The 20,637-nt window shown below is 44.0% G+C and overlaps 1 protein-coding gene and 1 pseudogene across 2 annotated transcripts in view; both read left to right on the top strand.

Annotated features, from left to right (window-relative positions):
• The first annotated feature begins 7,312 nt into the window (after window positions 1–7,312).
• Window positions 7,313–20,637, top strand: part of PTGR1 (prostaglandin reductase 1) — a 30,939-nt gene continuing 17,614 nt past the window's right edge. Inside the window, exons 1-4 of the mRNA XM_081574428.1 lie at window positions 7,313–7,399; window positions 8,603–8,718; window positions 18,279–18,324; window positions 19,252–19,308. Of these exons, the coding sequence (XP_081430554.1) occupies window positions 8,613–8,718; window positions 18,279–18,324; window positions 19,252–19,308 (209 nt within the window). The 5' untranslated portion in view covers window positions 7,313–7,399; window positions 8,603–8,612. The remainder of the gene's footprint in view (window positions 7,400–8,602; window positions 8,719–18,278; window positions 18,325–19,251; window positions 19,309–20,637) is intronic.
• LOC145540182 (pleckstrin homology domain-containing family A member 1-like) lies at window positions 12,185–15,818 on the top strand (annotated as a pseudogene). The gene is made up of 4 exons (XR_014078222.1): window positions 12,185–12,230; window positions 12,417–12,571; window positions 13,062–13,572; window positions 13,611–15,818. The product of XR_014078222.1 is annotated as a pleckstrin homology domain-containing family A member 1-like (transcript).

The following is a 20,637-nucleotide window of genomic DNA, read 5'->3' as shown; positions in this document are numbered from 1 at the left end:
TGGACTGTAGCCCACCAGGCTCCTCTGTTCTTGGGATTCTCCAGGCAAGAATACTAGAGTGAGTAGTCCTTCCCTCCTCCAGGGGATCTTCCCCGTCCAGGGATGGAACCTGGGTTGCCTGCATTGCAGGCATTCTTTACCATCTGAGCCACCAGGGAAGCCCGAGGTTTCTGCTTGCTATCTCCTTATCTTGTACCTGATGCTTAATTGTCTACTGCACACATTTCCACCTTTGTATCACCTCCTTATCTCCACATGTCCATGGGACAACCTCGTTCTGCCTGTGTCCCACAAGCTCTGGGCTGGCCCTCCCAAATTCCGCATGTATGGAAATTGAGTTTCATAACAAGCCCCCATCTGTCTGCCTGATTACTGCATGAAGTGAAAGTTGCTCAGTCATGTCCAGCTCTTTGCGACCCCATGGAATAGTCTATGGAATTCTCCAGGCCAGAATACTGGAGTGCTAGCTGTTCCCTTCTCCAGGGGATCTTACCAACCCAGGGATCGAACCCAGCTCTCCGATTATTGCACACTCAGCTATTAATAGAAGCTTTTGGCCAGGAAAAATGAGTCAGTAAGAAAGAGCTTTGGGCTTCCCTGGTGGCTCAATGGTAAGGAATCCACATGCCGATGCAGGAGATGCGGGTTCACTTCCTGGGTTGAGAAGATCCCCTGGAGAAGGAAATGACAACCCATTCCAATATCCAATGACAGAGGAGCCTGGCAGGATATGGGTTATGGGGTTGCAAAACATTTGGACACGATTTGCAACTAAATAATAGCAACAGAAAGTGGTTTATATTTTTTGATCTCTCTGAATGACTTGGGAGAAGAAAAGTCTCATGGTTGGATCCTCATAGCAGAGGCTGAGGGTTCTACCTCGACACTTTTAGGCATGCCTGTTTTGGGTAAGGCTGAAGTGGAACCTGGGTGTTTTTTACTAAACGCTCTCACTGCACTTGTCAGGCTTGTTGGAATGCCTTTTACCCAAAAAGGAACAAGTAATCAGGAGCTGTCAGAGCACAAAACTCAATTTTAATATCCTTATACAGGATCCTGTGTGGTTCTTTTATTTATATGCTCTTCTTTTGGGGGGAGTGCCCCACCCCCCTAAATGGCTTGCAGGATTTTAGTTTCCTGGCCAGGGGTTCAATCTGGCCCTCAGCAGTGAGAGCATGGAGTCCTAACCCCTGAACCACCAAGGAATTCCTTTATGTGCTCTTCTTTCCCTGGTTTTGACTTTTGGGACTTAATGACCATAATGATAGTAGACATTAATTTTTGTCCAGCTCAGATAAGATTCCAACATGCTCCATGAAAACTATTCCCTGGAAAATGCTTTCAGCTTCTTTGCTTTTTCCTTTGTCCATCAATCATCTTGGCATAAACCCCAAAATAAAACCAATTATTGACTTTCCAACTCCTCCCCATGAACAGCTGAACATTGTGAAAAACCACACAACCAGACTATCTGGTTTTACTTTCATTATCACAGACAATGTGTATGCACACTCAACTCTGCCCAGCAACTCTAGGATTCTCCAGTAAGTTTGCTTTTTCACACACTGTGGTAACAACTTTATACTTTGACTTCTATTCTCATACCTCAGCCCTCAAGAGATACACTTACCTTATGCTTCTTTGAGAAAATAGACGCCATTAGACTGGGGACCTTGTAGTCTTGTGGTCAAAGCTACCAACTTCTATGCATCTGGGCTTCTTCCCTGGTAGCTTGGATGATAGACAATCTGCCCGCAATGTAGGAGACCTGGGTTCAATCCCTTGATAAGGAGGATTCACGGAGAAGGGAACGGCTACCCACTGCAGTATTCTTGCCTGGAGAATAATATGGACAGAGGAAACTGTCGGGCTACAGTCTATAGGGACGCAAAAAGTCAGACACGACGGAGCGACTGACACATTCTGCATCCATATCCATATTTTCTTTTCTTCCTTCAATGATGGAGGAAGTGTCTCTCTTCCTATGAAAGGTTAATGTAGTACTTGGATCTGAACTCTTCTAACCTTCTCAGGCTTAAGGTGTCTGCCTAAAGAGCCCAAGTGGGGACCTGAGCCCCCATGTAGAGCTTGTAATTCACTGGTCACAGGCTAATGTACAGAGAGTAATTCGGCCCAGTTGATACTGGGCCGAATACAGGCTTCTTTACAACAAGTCAGAGCAGTTTCCTGGTCCTAGTGCACACACTGATGTCTACGGTGGCCGAAGAGTGAAGCTGAAGACTGTGTCCTTACCTTTGAAATTCGGATAACTCCCTGTTATCCCGGAGGGTCCTTAATGAGAAACCCTACAGGGGTGGAGTTGCCCCGGTGGAGGCTCTCTTGCACTGTGATGCCACACCTACACAATTGCAAGTAACAACAGACGTTCTGTTAAGGCCTGGATCCGGAACCTGAGGCAATATCTTGCTGCCAGCTCTGACCGGCATTTCACAGGGACAGACAGTGGCCTGGACTTGGCCATGAAGATAAAGGCACCCACATGCGGTGGGCGGCTCTTCTGGCCCCAGGGGTTCTGCAGCATGAGTTCCATGTATGTCATGACCGATATGATCGTAGATTGAGCACACACCTATGCAATGGTAGAGAATGTGTTGGCATGTTGGGTCTATACCGAACTCCCTGTGGGGGCTGCCCTGGGGCTTCCCTGGCACATTCAGCCTCAGACTGGGACTAACCGGGCCCAGAAACAAAGCGCCTTCCGGTCATATCAGAAGACGGCTGAATGCAATGAGACTAAGCGCCTGGTTAAACAAGATGTGAAGAAACGGCAGCACATACCTCGCCCCCAGGGAGAACATGAACTGTGGGAAAGGCTTTCCTGCTTGCATGGGCTGAATTACGGGAAATTGCACTCATTTGTGTAGAGAAAAAGGATGGTACTGAGCCAGGAGGGTGGACACCCTCGTCCCTCTGTGCTAAAGTTAGTCTTGAATAGGGTTATCAGGAGGCCTATAGTATAATCCTTGTCTCTCATAGTGTCCTGTGGGTATGCGGGCTGTATGGGTGACCGCACCTGCCCGGACGGAAATTGGATGGACGGTGCACTTGGGGCTGGCTGCATCTGCCCGCCTCGGTATATGTAACCCTCTTACGACCTGCCAATTGCCCTATGGTCCATGCACGGTACCGAGTGAAATGGGTCCTCTGATGGTACTAACGCTTGGCTCTGTTTTTGCCCCAAGGGGTAGCTATAGTGTACCACAATGAAGGGTAGCTCCTACTCACTGCAACTGGAGAATCCTGTGGGCAGTAATGAAGACCCAGCACAACCATTAATAAATAAATCTTAAAAAAAATAAATTAGGCACAATAAAATAATAAAACAGAGTTACTATAATATACTGTAGCAAAAATCTTGTGAATGTGGTTTCTCTCACAAGATATCTTTTTATAATGTGCTCAGTCTTCTTAGCATGATGATGATGTGAAGTGATAAATACCTGTGTAATGAAATGAGGTGAAAGCTGTAGGCAATGTGATCAAGCATTTAGGCTACTATTAACCTTTGGATACTGTGTCAGAGGAAGGATCATCTGCTTTGGTGATCCTGGATCATTGAACCATGATGATGCTGATGGGTGAATGTTGGCAGTAGAAGGTGTTAATTAATGGTTGGGGATTCCCAGCAGGATACAACAGAAATCTCACACTATTCAGAATGGTGTGCAATCGGAAAACTTATGAAGTGCTCATTTCTGAAATTTTCCATTTAATATTTTTGGGCTGCAGTTGAGAGCAATTAACAAACTGCACAAAGCAAAACCATGGATAAATGGGGGACTAGTGTAGTGTGGTAGCTCTAGACATCATGTCCTCCCACTTCTCAGAATTTGTAAAATGGTTTAGGGCATCTCTGCACCGGGGATCAGCCTGTGATGAAAGCCTAAACTTTTCTCAGGTCTTTTCTGAGCCTGTCTTTCCCTGAGCAGAGGTGGTGGCTTTCTAAATTCTTCCAGTATAGCTTTTCTCTAGGAATAAACCATATTTTCAGTAGTTTATTTCATCTTTCCAAAGGTTTTATATGCACACAGACACACACAATCACACACTTTTTCCTCTATCTTTTCCCTTGTACTACAATTTAATCCCTCCTCTATTTGGTAGTAGAATTGATCTACAGAAATAACGTTTCACTGATAGTGAATCTTCCAGTGCAAGAGCATGGTAACCTTTCCATATGTTCAATCTTCTTTTATATTTTTCAGTGATGTTTTAAAGCTTTCTTCATAATGATCTATCACATTTTTGTAGGTTTCTAAATACTCCCATGTGTTATCATTTTTGTGACTGTTGTGAATTATAAATTCCTTCCTTGGTCTGTCATGTTAGACCCATCGGCAGAGGACCAGTGGAGACTTCCTTGAGGCCTTTGTTCATCAGCAATGGTTATTTCTCCTTGTGTAACCATCAGCCAAGTCTATGCCCCGACCAGTAATGCTGAAGAAGCTGAAGTTGAATGGTCCTATGAAGACCTACAAGACCTTCTAGAACAAACACCCAAATAGATGTTCTTTTCCTTATAGGGGACTGGAATGCAAAAGTAGGAAGTCAAGAAATACCTGTAGTACCAGGATAATTTGGTCTTGGAGTACAAAATGAAGCAGGGCAAAGGCTAACAGAGTTTTGCAAAGAAAATGCACTGGTCATAGCAAACACCCTCCTCCAACAACACAAGAGAAGACTCTACACATGGACATCACCAGATGGTCAACACCGAAATCAGATTGATTATATTCTTTATAGCCAAAGATGGAGAAGCTCTATACAGTCAGCAAAGACAAGACCGGGAGCAGACTGTGGCTCAGATCATGAACTCCTTATTGCCAAATTCAGACTTACATTGAAGAAAGTAGGTAAAACCACTAGACCATTCAGGTATGACCTAAATCAAATCCCTTATGATTATACAGTGGAAGTGACAAATAGATTTAAGGGACTAGATCTGATAGACAGAGTGCCTGATGAACTATGGACAGAGGTTCGTGACATTGTACAGGAGACAGGGATCAAGACCATCTCCAAGAAAAAGAAATGCAAAAAAGCAAAATGGCTTTCTGAGGAGGCCTTATGAATAGCTGAGAAAAGAAGAGAAGCTAAAGGCAAAGGAAAAAAGGAAAGATATACCCATTTGAGTGCAGAGTTCCAAAGAATAGCAAGGAGAGATAAGAAAGCCTTTCTCAGTGATCAGTGCAAAGCAGTAGAGGAAAACAATAAAATGGGAAAGATAAAGATCTGTTCAAGAAAATTAGGGATACCAAGGAAACATTTCATGCAAAGATGGGCTCAATAAAGGACAGATATGGTATGGACCTAACAGAAGCAGAAGATATTAAGGAGAGGTGGCAAGAATACACAGAACTATACAAAAAATCTTCATGACTCAGATAATCACAATGGTGTGATCACTCACCTAGAGTCAGACATCCTGGAATGTGAAGTCAAGTGGGCCTTAGGAAGCATCACTACGAACAAAGCTAGTGGAGGTGATGGAATTCCAGTTGAGCTATTTTAAATCCTAAAAGAAGATGCTGTGAAAGTGCTGCACTCTATATGTCAGCAAATTTGGAAAACTCAGCAGTGGCCACAGGACTGGAAAAGGTCAGTTTTCACTCTAATCACAAAGAAAGGAAATGCCAAAGAATGTTCAAACTACTGCACAATTGCACTCATCTCACACGCTAGCAAAGTAATGCTTAAAATTCTCCAAGCCAGGCTTCAACAGTATGTGAACCATGAACTTCCAGATGTTCAAGCTGGTTTTAGAAAAGGCAGAGGAACCAGAGATCAAATTGCCAATATCCGCTGGATCATCGAAAAAGCAAGAGAGTTCCAGAAAAACATCTATTTCTGCTTTACTGACTATGCCAAAGCCTTTGACTGTGTGGATCACAACAAACTGCGGACAATTCTGAAAGAGATGGGAATACCAGACTACCTTACCTGCCTCTTGAGAAATCTGTATGCAGGTCAGGAAGCAACAGTTAGAACTGGACATGGAACAACAGACTGGTTCCAAATAGGGAAATGAGTATGTCAAGGCTGTATATTGTCACCCTGCTTATTTAACTTACATGCAGAGTACATCATGAGAAACGCTGGGCTGGATGAAGCACAAGCTGGAATCAAGATTGCCAGGAGAAATATCAATAACCTCAGATATGCCGATGTCCCCACCCTTATGGCAGAAATCAAAGAAGAACTAGAAAGCCTCTTGATGAAAGTGAAAGAGGAGAGTGAAAAAGTTGGCTTAAAACTCAACATTCAGAAAACGACGATCACGGCATCTGGTCCCATCACTTCATGACAAATAGATGGGGAAACAGTGGAAAGAGTGGCAGACTTTATTTTTGGGGGCTCCCAAATCACTGCAGATGGTCATTGCAGCCATGACATTAAAAGATGCTTACCTCTTGGAAGGAAAGTTATGACAAACCTAGACAGCATATTAAAAAGCAGAGACATTACTTTGGCAACAATGGTCTGTTTAGTTTAGGCTATGATTTTTTCCAGTAGTCATGTATGGATGTGAGAGTTGGACTATAAAGAAAGCTGAGCGCCGAAGAATTGATGCTTTTGAACTGTGGTGTTGGAGAAGACTCTTGAGAGTCCCCTGGACTGCAAGGAGATCCAACCAGTCCATCCTAAAGGAGATCAGTCCTGAGTGTTCATTGGAAGGACTGATGTTGAAGCTGAAACTCCAATATTTTGGCCACCTGATGCAAAGAACTGACTCACTTGAAACGACCCTGATGCTGGGAAAGATAGAAGGCAGGAGGAGAACGGGAAGACCGTGAATAAGATGGTTGGATGGCATCACCGACTCAAGGGACATGAGTTTGAGTAAACTCCGGGAGTTGATGATGGACAAGGAGGCCTGGTGTGCTGCACTCCATGGGGTCGCAAACAGTAGGAGACGACTGGGCAGCTGAACAACTGAACTGAAAGCTGCAAGGCTGAGGAGGAACCCTCTGGCTCAGGTCGCTGGGGGACCCGCCTTTGTGCCCCTCCTCCCTGCCTGAGAGGCGGGGGAGCGGCTGATTCCCAGGCAGCCTCTTGAAGTGGGTTTCTAGTTAAGACACTGACGCAGACACAGTACTACCCGGGCAGGGCTCCAATGGAGGCTTTTACTATTGCAAAACCCCCCTACAAACACACGCACATGCGCGCGCGCGCGCACACACACACACACTCTGTGTCCGTCGCTTGCTCTCTCGCTCGCTCTCTCTCTCCTGGAACCGTGGCTGGAGTCAACTCTCCCAGCAGTCCTGCCCTGGAGGAAGCCCCACCCTCTGTTGAGACCAGCCCTAAATTCCCGCTCCCGCAACTCTGCTCCGCAGTCCCAACCTCCGGCTTCAGGAAGTGGGTCCTGCAGACTCTTGTGAGTAAACGTCTCCCCACCGCACCTCTAGGGTACCGCGACCCGCCATGGCGCAGCGTTTTTCCGGTGCTCGCCCTTTCCTAATACTGGGTAACCTCTGAGTCTTGGACTCAGAGGAAACTTGAAAGCAGATGTCCCGGCCATGGTCCTGCTCCCTACAGGTTCTTAGAGATCGCAGACGGCTGCCTAAGAGAAGGGCATGGCCTGGCAGCATTTGGGGTGCAGGCGTTGCCCCCTGCACCGGGGAGGGGGCTAGCAAGGAACTTGCGGGACAGCAAAAGTGGCACAAGTGTGGAAGAAGAAAGGCAGGAGTTTAATGCCCGCGTATGGCAAGGCGAGGAGGTGGGATCCGGGGGTGAGTGATCCTGGACCGAGCATGCCACCTGGACCCCATTCTCTGGCGGGTGGGACTTCTTATGATCCTTGCCTGCGTCTGTGGTTGTCCCCTTTCCAGGGGTGCTTCCGGCCTTACGACGAGTCCAAAATTCTCAGCGGCTGTCTTTTTGGAGGGGGAAGACAATTAGGAACAGTAAGGTTGCGGCTGGAACCACCTCCATCGCACCAAGCAAAATATTCTGATCCAAAAGCTCGGGGTCACTTGAACTCTCTTGGCCTTGTGTGCAGGCAAATTTACCCTTGATTTCTGCTTTGCTGCCAAAGAAAACGCGTGTTTGTAAATGAGGCTGAGCAGCATCGCCACCCAGTGGTTGTCAGGTGTTTCGCAGGCTGCTTGTCTTAGAAGGCGGCGCTCTATCTGAAAGATGTGCATGGACTTCCAGTAGGTTCTTTGTGTTTGATGCTTTTTCTTAGAATTCGCCTCATATGAGGAGAGAAATGGAGTATTTGCACTCCAGGTATCTGTTCACTTCCTAAGGAAGCCTTAGCAGTGGCTAGGAAAAATCTGTGTGGGTTAATATTGTTACTTGCCTTGGAGATTTCTAAGGTAGACTCATTTCCTCATCTGTACACTGTGCCCTGGCAATGATAATAATACCCATCTTACAGGGAAGTTATGAGGGTAAAATGAGATAGGTATGTCGTGCTTAGCACAGCAGCAGGAACAGTGAGTACTAAATAAACATGATTGAGGTTAAATGATAAAGTTGATGCTGGTAAACCCTCTGTTTGCCTTCAGGCGGCACTCAGGGAGCCATAAGAAATCAGTCACATCATGACATTGACTACATGTTTACTGTATTCTAGGAGCTTCAGGATGGTTCATGCTAGGAGCTGGACCCTGAAGAAACACTTTGTAGGTCACCCTACTAATAGTGACTTTGAACTGAAGACAGTTGAACTCCCACCCTTAAAAGATGGAGGTAAGTCATACTCATGAGATTTAAGTTGGAAGAGACTGTATCAGTTCACTTTTGCTGAATAACAAACCACCCCAACATTTAGAGACTTAACACAATCATTTACTAGGTCACGGTTCTGTGGGTTGGCAGTTCAGGCAGGGTTAAGTTGGCAAGCATTCTGTAGGTCTTATCTGGGCTAAATGGTTCCTTCAGTTCAGTTCAGTCGCTCAGTCGTGTCCGACTCTCTGCGACCCCATGAATTGCAGCACGCCAGGCCTCTCTGTCCATCACCAACTCCCGGAGTCTACCCAAACCCATGTTCATCGAGTCGGTGATGCCATCCAACCATCTCATCCTCTGTCGTCCCCTTCTCCTCCCGCCCCCAATCCTACCCAGCATTAGGGTCTTTTCCAATGAGTCAACCCTTCGCATGAGGTGGCCAAAGTATTGGAGCTTCAGCTTCAACATCAGACCTTCCAATGAACACCCAGGATTGATCTCTTTTAGGATGGATTGATTGGATCTCCTTGCAGTCCAAGAAACTCTCAAGAGTCTTCTCCAACACCACAGTTCAAAAGCATCAATTCTGCGGTGCTCAGCTTTCTTCACCGTCCAACTCTCACATCCATACATGACCACTGGAAAAACCATAGTCTTGACTAGACGGACTTTTGTTGGCAAAGTAATGTCTCTGCTTTTAAACATGGTTGGCCATAACCTTCCTTCCAAGTAGTAAGTGTCTTTTAATTTCATGGCTGCAGTCACCATCAGCAGTGATTCTGGAGCCCAAAAAAGTAAAGTCTGACACTGTTTCCACTGTTTCCCCATCTATTTCCCATGGAGTGATGGGACCAGATGCCATGATCTTAGTTTTCTGAACGTTGAGCTTTAAGCCAACTTTTTCACTCTCCTCCTTCACCTTTGAACCACCTTCACACTAAAACTAAAACTACAGAAAACTAGCTAATCTGATCACACGGACCTCAGCCTTGTCTATCTCAATGAAACTAAGCCATGCGGTGTGGGGCCACCCAAGACGGATGGGTCATGGTGGAGAGGTCTGACAGATTGTGGTCCACTGGAGAAGGGCATGGCAAACCACTTCAGTATTCTTGCCTTGAGAACCCCATGAACAGTATGAAAAGGCAAAAGGATAGGACACTGAAAGATGAACTCCCCAGGTCAGTAGGTGCCCAATATGCTAATGGAGATCAGTGGAGAAATAACTCCAGAAAGAATGATGGGATGGAGCCAAAGCAAAAACAATACCCAACTGTGGATGTGACTGGTGATAGACGCAAAGTCCGATGCTGTAAAGAGCAATATTGCATAGGAACCTGGAATGTTAGGTCCATGAATCAAGGCAAACTGGAAGTGGTCAAACAGGAGATGGCAAGAGTGAACGTTGACATTCTAGGAATCAGCGAACTAAGATGGACTGGAATGGGTGAATTTAACTCAGATGACCATTATATCTACTACTGTGGGCAAGAATCCCTTAGAAGAAATGGAGTAGCCATCATGGTCAACAAAAGAGTCTGAAATGCAGTACTTGGATGCAATCTCAAAAACGACAGAATGATCTCTGTTCGCTTCCAAGGCAAACCATTCAATATCACGGTAATCCAAGTCTATGCCCCGACCAGTAACGCCGAAGAAGCTGAAGTTGAACGATTCTATGAAGACCTACAAGACCTTCTAGAACTAACACCCAAAAAAGATGTCCTTTTCATTATAGGGGACTGGAATGCAAAAGTAGGAAGTCAAGAAACACCTGGCGTAACAGGCAGGTTTGGCCTTGGAGTACAGAATGAAGCAGGGCAAAGGCTAATAGAGTTTTGCCAAGAGAACGCACTGGCAATAGCAAACACCCTATTCCAACAACACAAGAGAAGACTCTACACGTGGACATCACCAGATGGTTCCTTCAGGATGGGCGTTATACTCACACGTCATGTTAACTGGCTTTCTGTTGAGGGTGCATTCCTCAGTTCTCCTCTTTGTGGCCTTTCTAACATGCTGGTTTGAGCCCTTTGGTTTTTTTTCCTGTGATTTCATAAATCTAGAGCAGCAGAAACTGGCAAGCTCCAACATGCAAGGACTGTTTGCTAATATACTGTTCATCAAACCAAGTCACATAGCTAAGCCCAAACTCAAAGTATGGCCATAGACTTCTTTTTCCTTTTTAAGATTTTTTTTTTAATGTGCACCATTTTCTTCAGCCTTTATTGAATTTGTTACAATATTGCTTCTATTTTATGCTTTGGTTGTTTTGGCCAAGAGGCATGTGGGATCTTAGCTACCTGATCAGGGACTGAACTTGCGCCCTCTGCACTGGAAGGTGAAGTCTTAACCTCTGGACCGCCAGGGAGGTCCCACCATAGACTTTTTGGTGGGAGAATGGCAAAAATGCTCTCACACAGGGATGGGTAGTATCTGTGGCCCTTTCACATCAACCGCAGAGACCTTTCCAAGGTTGTCTCTGTGAAGCCTCGATGTCAGGTTGGAGGATCCCTCTTCTTTCCTTGGTGATTGCAACACATGCCTGGGGGCATTGTTCTTCCTGACTTTGGCCAGTCATGGGGGAGGATTTCCTCTCTGTCCCAGTGAGTCCCAAGATAACAGTGGGGCTGCACTGCCTAGCAGCTGTGTGCAGAGCTCAGACTATCCCTAGAGCAAACAAGGAGGGGAAAGCTTCTTCACTGAGGGGCCTCCCATACCCTTGGGGGAACTGGAGGGATGAGGCAAGCCTGAGGAAGTTGAAGGGAGAGAAATGGCAAGGCACCCCATCACCTGTTTAGAGATGAGCTTTGCAGAGCATCTGCTAAGGGCTGTTTTCAGTTAGGTAAGCTTTGGGTAACAGGCATGCAATTAACTAACACGGTTACTGTTATCCATCCATCTAGGTTGCCATAGCCAAAACCCAGAATCAAAATTCCAGAGGATGGGTGCATGAGAGTCACTCCAGGAAAATGCATACATTGTAAAATACTAATGGGCTGATAGTAAAACCCTACATGAGCCCTGTGGCATAGCGGTTACAAATGTGGCCCTGGGCAAGATACTTAACCTAAGCTTTAATAAAATGGAAACAATAATTGTTCAGAACATCTTAGGAAATAATCTATGTAAAGCATGAAGTGAATGCTGAGTAAATAGACATAAGAGAAAGCACAGGGAGTGCCTGCTCTCTGGAATCTTGGCTGTTGTCTGGCGGGGCTGAGGCTGCGTGGCCACCAGTGCGCAGTGCGTGGGTGAGCCTTCATGGGGGCCGTCTCTTTCTCCTGCCCCCCAACCCTGTGGGACACTGAGCGGGTCTGCGCCGGTGCTCCAGGCCAAGGGCTGACATGAAGACTGGTGCAATAATCGATAATCAGCAGCGGCGCCGGGGCGGGGAGAGGCGAGGGCCCTAGGGCTCAGAGCTGGCTGAAGCCAGCTGGGCAGCTTGAGGGATAGGCGGGGCGCCGTGTAGTGTTCAAGCTGGGGAATGCTTTACGTGGCTTGTCGGAATCGCATTTGTGCTTTTCTAGACAGTGAAGGATTGGGGGCAGGAGGAGAAGGGGACGACAGAGGATGAGATGGTGGGATGGCATCACCGACTCGATGGACATGGGTTTGGGTAGACTCCGGGAGTTGGTGATGGACAGAGAGGCCTGGCGTGCTGCAATTCATGGGGTCGAAAAGAGTCGGACACGACTGAGCGACTGAACTGAACTGAGACAGTGAAGAAAGTGAAAACGGTGGGAAATTTTTTCCGAGGTACTTCATACTGGATCTCAGAGAAGTTTTTTTTGGTACGTGGATTATCCACAGAACCTGCTTTTTGGATCCATCATCACTGTTGGAGTCATTGAACTTACCCACATTTCAAAAGTCAATGATGCAACTAAGCAAAGGCCAAAGGCTGAGTTCTGTTTTGTTGTGAATGCAGGGAAGAGAAAATATTTCCTACAAGTCAATGAGCAGCAGGATCTAGTAGAATGAGTAAATGTGGTGAACAAAGCTATAAAAATTACAGTACCAAAACGAGGTATTAATCTTTTTCTTTTTTTAAATTTATTTTTAATTGGAGGGTAAGTACTTTACAATGTTGTGTTGGTTTCTGCTGTACAATAATGTGAATCAGCTATTTGTTGTTTAGTTGCTAAGTCCTGTCTGACTGTTTTCGACCCCATGGACTGTAGCCTGACAGGCTCCTCTGTCCATGGGATTTCCCGGGCAGTAGTACTGGAGTGGGTTGCTGTTTTCTTCTCCAGGGGGTCTTTCCAACCCAGCGATTGAACAGCACATCTCCTGCAGTAGCACACGGATCCTTTACCACTGAGCCACAAGTATACATATATCCCCTCCTTCTTGAGCCTCTCTCCCATCCAGCTGCCCATCAGAGCCTCATTCTGATAACCCAAGTTGCCAAGGTGAATGTGAAAGAAGCAAATGTCTTACAGAACTGACATTGTTGTTGGTGTGCCCATTGTTACCTCAACTCAGCAAAAAGAAGTAAACGAATGTGGTAAAACTATTGCAGAAATAAGGTGAAGCGTTCACAAAGTCATCTTCCTTACTTTACTCCTAAACCGCCTTCAGACAGTGCAGTTATCAAAGCTGGTTATTGTGTCGAACAAAGAACAATGATGAAAAACTGAAAGAGAAGATATTTTCAGTTGGATGGAGACAAAATAGCCTACTTCAAATCTGAACTGGAAGAGGAACCTCTCTGCGTACAGCCACTTAAAAAGCTTCATCAAGTCCAGGAATGTCAGCAAAGTGACATGATGATGAGAGACACCCTCTTTGAGACTGTAACATTGTCTCGAACTTTCTATGTGCAGGCTGATGGCACAGTTGGAATCAAGCAGTTTTGGGTGCCGTGGTAGTGCTGCAGGACCCGCAGATCTGGATCTTCTATGCCGCAGGAAGAAGGCTGTGAAATCTGTGTATACAGCACAGCATTCCAACAGTCCATCCAAATCCAAACGTGCACTCCGCTCTGCCGGTGCTGCAGCAGCCAACCCACATTCCACAGGCTCTCACAGCAACCCTTTGGAGTGAGGATTTTATGAATCTCTTGCCAAGGTCAAGCCAGGGAACTTCAAAGGCTTGACTGTCTTTTCCAAGAGAAGCAGCTTCCACAGTAACTGAACAAGCTCTGCTAAAACTTCAAAGTAAAAATGGCCCTCGGGATCAAGTCTGTGACCCTGTGGACTTGGAGGACATGAGCCTTCCGGTCAGTGATGTGTATGTAAGATGGCAACACATGGAGCCTGACCTGCCTCATAGGCCCTCGGTATTCTTTCACAAGGCTTCTCGCCAGTGATAAAGGGGAAATGGGTTTTAATGCATATAGTATCCTGTGACATTGCTGTCCTCCTTATAAGCTGGTAAGCCAAGAACAAAATGGGTTTAGAAAAGGCAGAGGAACCAGAGATCAAATTGCCCACAATCGTTGGATCATAGAGAAAGCAAGGGAATTTCAGAAAAAACATCTACTTCTGCTTCATTGACTACACTAAAGCCTTTAACTGTGTGGATCACAACAATCTGTGGAAAATTCTTAAAGAGATGGGACTACCAGGACCACCTTACCTGTCTCCTGAGAAACCTGTATGTGGGTCAAGAAGCAACAGGTAGAAGTTTACATGGAACAACTGACTGGTTCAAGATTGGGAAAGGAGTATGACAAGGCTGTATTGTCAGCCTGTTTACTTAACTTCTATGCAGAGTACATCATGTGAAATGCTGGGCTGGATGAGTTACAAGCTGGAATCAACATTGCCAGGGGGAAATATCAACAACCTCAGATATGCAGATGATACCACTCTAATGGCAGAAAACAAAGAGGAACTAAAGAGCCTCTTGATGAGGGAAAAAGTTGGCTTGAAACTCAACATTCAAATAACTAAGATCATGGCATCCATTCCCATCACTTTAAGGCAAATAGAAGGGGAAAAAGTAGAAGCAGTGACAGATTTTATTTTCTTGGGCTCCAAAATCACTGCAGACAGTGATTGCAGCCATGCAATTAAAAGATGCTTGCTCCTTGGAAGGAAAGCTATGACAAACCTAGACAGCATATTAAAAAGCAAAGACATTACTTTGCCGACAAAGGTCCATCTAGTCAAAGCTATGGTTTTCCAGTAGTCACGTATGGATGTGAGAGTTGGACCATAAAGAAGGCTGAGCGCCGAAGAATTGATGCTTTTGAACTGTGGTGCTGGAGAAGTCGCTTGAGAGTCCCTTGAACTGCAAGGAGATCAAAGCAGTCAATCCTAAAGGAAATCAATCCTGAATATTCATTGGAAGGACTGATGCTGAAGCTGAAGCTCCAATACTTTGGCCACCTGATGCAAAGAACTGACTCTCTTGAAAAGACCCTGATGCTGAGAAAGATTGAGGGCAAAAGGAGAAGGGGATGGCAGAGGGTGAGATAGTTGGATGGCATCACTGACTCTATGGGCATGAGTTTGAACAAACGCAGGGAGATATTGAAGGGCAGGGAAGCCTGGCATGCTGCAGTCCATGGGGTCGCAAAAGAGTCAGACAACAGCAAGCCAAGAAGCTAGGGAGTAACCTAACTAAATGTAGTTTTGTAATAGTGGCCTACCCAACCCAAAGTGTGATGGGCCCTTCCTTCCTCTCTCCCTGGAGCCAGCTGACATGGGGCTCTAAGGCAGAGGCCACTCTGCTGCAGCTGTAGCCCACCAGACCAGCCTGTGCACACTACCCACCCACTGTGCAAGCGGCCAGGTGGGAGCTCCGCTCCTGGGACGCCAACTCCCTGGCCACTTCATTGGTCAAAACTGACCGGGGAAGCCAGTGGCAGGCTGAGCCCACGGTGCCTGCCACCTCAGACAGCGATCCCAGTAACGGGTGTGTCAACTCCTTTTGCGTGGCCACCGCAGTCTCCGCTGCCCACATGTCTCGCTCCTTGAGAGCTTGAGGATGACCTTGCTAGAGCAGCCCGTTACTTCCTGAGACCCGGCCGCTTTCTTGTGTTGCATCTTTCTACTCAGGGGGCAATAGTGGCTTTGCTGCACCCTTGGTCAGTGCCAGAGTGAGCCCCTCCACACTCTGGCGAGCAGAACGAGCTTGGGCTCGGTAACAGTTTGTTTTAAAAAGAAAAGAAAAAAGCCCTAGTGTGTCTCAGTAGCAACTGTCTGATGCTTTGTTCTCATGGGGTGATAAAAGTGTGTGTGTGACATTTTTTTCCATGAAGTTGACAATTTAAATGTTTCACAATTTAAAACATGAAAATGTTTCTTAAGTATTTCGGTTATTTTTAAAATGCTCTTGTGACTTCCTATTAGACGTTCAAACTCTACGCATTCTTACTGGTTAATATTATTGAACGAAATAGTGCCAAAGATATCTAAACTCTTGACATCTGTGGTACTGTAAAATGTATACTATAACCTGGAAAATTTTGAAATTATAACCATTTTTGATGCTCTGGATCTCAAGGTGAGCAGTGAGTTTTGCATAGAGGATATTATTGGACTATCAGTAAGGGTTGTGGGTTGTACTGGAGTGGAGAAAGGGGGAGAATTAGAATTCAAATAGCTATAACTTGGACATTTGTAAAACTTTAGTCAAGGTGTACAGCATTTATTGCTTTATTAAGTGAAAATTATTTGCTGTGAAATTTCTTGGAGATTTGATTTTCTTGTCAAAGTTTTGTAAATAGTCCTTACTTCCACATTTGGGTCAGTGAAAGACCTCAAGTTTATATGTAAAGTCTCCTAGAGTTTGCTCAAATTCGTGTCCATTGAGTCAGTGATGCCATCCAACCATCTCATCCTCTGTCATCCCCTTCTTTTGCCCTCAGTCTTTCCCAGCATCAGGGTCTTTTCCAGTGTGTCGGCTCTTCGGCTCTTACTTCTATATTTGGATCAGTGAAAGACCTCAAATTTATATGTAAGGACCTCAAATTTATATGTAAGGACCTCAAGTTTATATGTAAAGACCCTTAGTCATGTGACTGCAGTCTCTGCCTTTTGTCACTAATAATCTATATTCAAGTGTCTGTGTTTTTTTATCTTGTTTAGGAATGTTTTGAGATTAATGTGCTCAAAAGTCCTACATGATGGGTTTTATACAATTGGGATAAAATTAATTTTCAGTAGCATAGGTTAATGTGCTAAAACAACATACCATTTTGTGTTAGAGGTACCGGAATACTGTTATTCTACTATCTGTGTAGTATTTATACTTTAAATGTGTCTTTTTTGAAGATTTTTTTTTTTAATGTGGACCAGTTTTAAAATCTTTTATTGAATTTGTTACATTATTGCCTCTGTTTTATGTTTTGGGTTTTTGGACCCGAAACATACAGGATCTTAGCTCCCTGCATTGGAAGGTTAAGTCTTAACTAGACTGCCACAGAAACCCCTCAATATATGTTTTAAAACACAAATTTGAGTATACATTTAATCATGGGGATATCATAAATATAAGCGCCTCTCTAAAAAGTTATTATTTTCAGGAGTTGAATAATAGACCAGTATGACCAAGTAGTGTTTTTATGGTTCAGTCTTAAACATTTGCTTTAAGAAAATAGTCTTGAATTTCACATGCTGCTATTTTTATGATTTTTTGCCACATTACAGTACTGTGTTGTTTTGAATTCACACATGTCACTGTTTCTCCTTTCCATTTTCTAAGATGACTTCTTGTTTGAGAAAGAGAAAGAGGGAGTGGATATCTTACTACAGTGTTGGGGTCTAGAGGTTACTATCTATTATACTACAATGATCATAGCATCAGTTTAAAAATCCAAATGCATAAAGAATGCACCAGTCCACATTTTTATTCATAAGCTAATACTTTAAAAACTTGTATTAGATTTTTTTTCTTTTTCGCAGTTTCATTGAAAATGATAGAATGAAAAGGCTTTATTCTCTTTCTCTGCAGATATATCCGTTACACAGGCTCTTTTAGAAAGCTCATCTTTCATGAACACACCTCAGAAATATTGTGCAGATGGTTGGCAATATTCAGGAGCTTAATGCTGTTTTCTTTGGTACAGCTTCCACATTGCATGTTCATTTTAATATTTTGGTATGGTAATTTAATATACTTCAGAGTGGAAAAATATTAGATCTATTTTGGGACTTTTTATAGAACTATCCTTGTATTCAATAGCATAGGAAAATGTTCTTGTGAGTTTCAGGGTCTCTTTATCTCAGTACTTTTATAATTCTATGAAAATTATTTAATTATTTTAAAACTTATACTTTTGTTGTAAGTATGCCACATCTAAATTGTCAAAAAATTACTTTGAATACCTTAATATTTGCTGCACTTTTTTCTGTAAATATAACATGACTTCTTTCAGAATGGAAATATATGTGTCCTTCCCAATGTTTACTTTTATGTCTGATGTCTTTATATGTCAAACTGTAATGACGAGAATAAATTTTCAAAATTAATTCTAAAACAAAAAACAAACAAACAAACAAAGCCCCAGAAAGCACAGATGAGAGCATAACCTTGAAGCAGAAAGACTGTCTTTGTTCGTAGAGAAGGCCAGAGACGAGGCACAAGGCCAAGATTTCTAATTGCCTGTGGAATGCTTTATTTTGCAGAGGTCCTGCTGGAAGCTTTGTACTTCACTGTGGATCCTTACATGAGGTATTATTTTCCTCTGGAAAATTCTTATGTTGTGCGTTGGATACTACCTTGCCACGGGCAATCTTTTAGAATATCCCAGCTGATTCAAAACACTGTCACTTCCCATTTCTCCCAGTATGATGTCAGTGATGGGATTCACGGATGCTCATCTTTTTCAGGCAAAAGTCTGAACAGAATGGTGGTAGACAACACTGGCCCCTTTATTTTACAAGCATCCCCTATCTTATTGTGTTCAATTTGCCCTCATCATTCACCAGAATTGCTTCCCAACACACTAAAAGAAGAAAGAAGCCAAACTCCAGTTTCCCCACGTCACTGTTGGCAAATAATTTGGGTAGAGGGAGATGGCTGAGACTAAAATTAGATTTTCTTGCCTTTCCTTTACATATATTCTTGTAATTTAGGTAATCCGCAGCTGACTAAACTGTGTGTACTTAGTAAGCAATTCGAGGTGGGGAGGGAATAAAAGCTTTCATTGGCTACTGAGTCAATAACTTTTTGCCTAGGTGAACAATGCAGTCATCATGCTTTTAAATAATTTTTTTCACAGTTGATTGATAGAGATTCAAATCTAAAGTGAAAAAATGTATTTCCAGATGTTAACTAGCATTTCTTTTTGCATGTCTGGTGTTTTGGGTAACAAGTGCCCAGTGGTACCTGGGTTATGTTTTCAAAGTCATTGGTAGAAATTCATACACAATTGAGCATGATGGTAAGATTCTCATGTTCATTTCATAGAAAAATACTACCAGATCAGAACTGCCTGTAACAGCTTTCCTCCCCTATTCCACCCAGTTGTACTGCCCTTATGTGGCTGGCTTTCAATTTTATACACACTTCCCTAGTGGTTTTCCATTTGGCTTGAAACTTAAGACCATTTTCTCCCAGATGCTCCTATACATTAAGAATGGTTTTGTTTTGTTTCAGAATTATGGCAAAAAGCTTGAAGGAGGGTGACGTGATGATGGGAGAGCAAGTGGCCAGGTAGTGATATCCTTTTGTCCTAGTGCTTGGAAAATATGTCTCCCCTTTACCTCCTGCTGGGTCCTGTTTCTGTCCATCACTCCTAACATTTTTTCAGCTTGCACGGGTCACTCACTGTTCAACCTTGGAAATAACTTGGGAAATCTGTCCTTTTCTTGACTAGCTGATGGGGAGGGAAGAAGGTGAAATTCTTATCATTGCAACTTAGCTTTGCTCTCCTTACTTTTAAGGGCTTCCCTGGTGGCTCAGATGGTAAAGCGTCTGCCCACAATGAGGGAAACCCGGATTCGATCCCTGGGTTGGGAAGATCCCCTGGAGAAGGAAATGGCAACCCACTCCAGTATTCTTGCCTGGAAAATCCCATGGACAGAGGACTCTGGTAGGCTACAGTCCATGGGGTTGCATAGAGTTGGACACGACTGAGCAACTTCACTTTCTTGGGGAAAGAAAGTGAAATGGGGATGGGGAGGGAAGAAGGTGAAATTCTTATCATTGCAACTTAGCTTTGCTATCCTTACTTTTAAGTACTAAAAAAAATAGTGTATTCATGCAGTTCCTGATTATTATAGAAATTCAAATAAGATAAAAATTTATATATTGGAAACTGAAAGTTCCCCATCATCTGAACCTTAGAGATGACTGTCGTTAATGTATTATTATTTCAAAAATTGTTCAGGACACATACTAATATTTATAATCTTAAAGGGGATTAAAAGCCCTTCAGCAAATTGCTTTTCTTCAATATGTCATGGCTATCTTCTCTTGACAGTGTATAAATATACCACTTACCTCTTAATGGCTTGCAGATTATTCCATTGTTTTTATTGTTGTTCAGTCACTAAGTCCTACTCTTTGCAGCCCCCATGGATTGTAGTCCTCCCGGTTCTTCTGTCCATGGGTTCTCAGGCAAGAACACTGGAGTCGGTTGCCATTTCCTACTGCAGGGGATCTTCCCAGATCAGGGGTCAAAACTGCATCTCCTGCATTGGCAGGCAGACTCTACCTCTGAGCCACCTGAGAAGCCCATTCCATTGATACCTGACATTTAACTTACCTACTCCTGATAACAGCTGTTTCCAGTTTTTTTTCTACTGGAAATAGTTCTGCAAGGAATATGCATACATCGATCTGATTATGTCTCTGTATTCTTTGCCCACCTGGATGACTATTGCTTTATGTTGAATCCCCAAAAGTGTAAATTCTAGGTCAAAGAAGATGTACATTTTAATTTGAAGAGATAACAACAGATTTCACTTCAAAAAGATTATATTCATTTCTACCAATAGTGTCTTAAAGAACCTATTTCCTTGGTAGCTGTATGATCATTGC

Source organism: Giraffa tippelskirchi, chromosome 1 (assembly GCF_054371585.1).
Source record: "Giraffa tippelskirchi isolate mGirTip1 chromosome 1, T2T-mGirTip1v1.2.pri, whole genome shotgun sequence".
Classification (NCBI taxonomy): domain Eukaryota; kingdom Metazoa; phylum Chordata; class Mammalia; order Artiodactyla; family Giraffidae; genus Giraffa; species Giraffa tippelskirchi.
The sequence above is the reverse complement of the archived record's forward strand: the minus strand, read 5'-3'. Positions and strand labels throughout refer to the sequence as shown.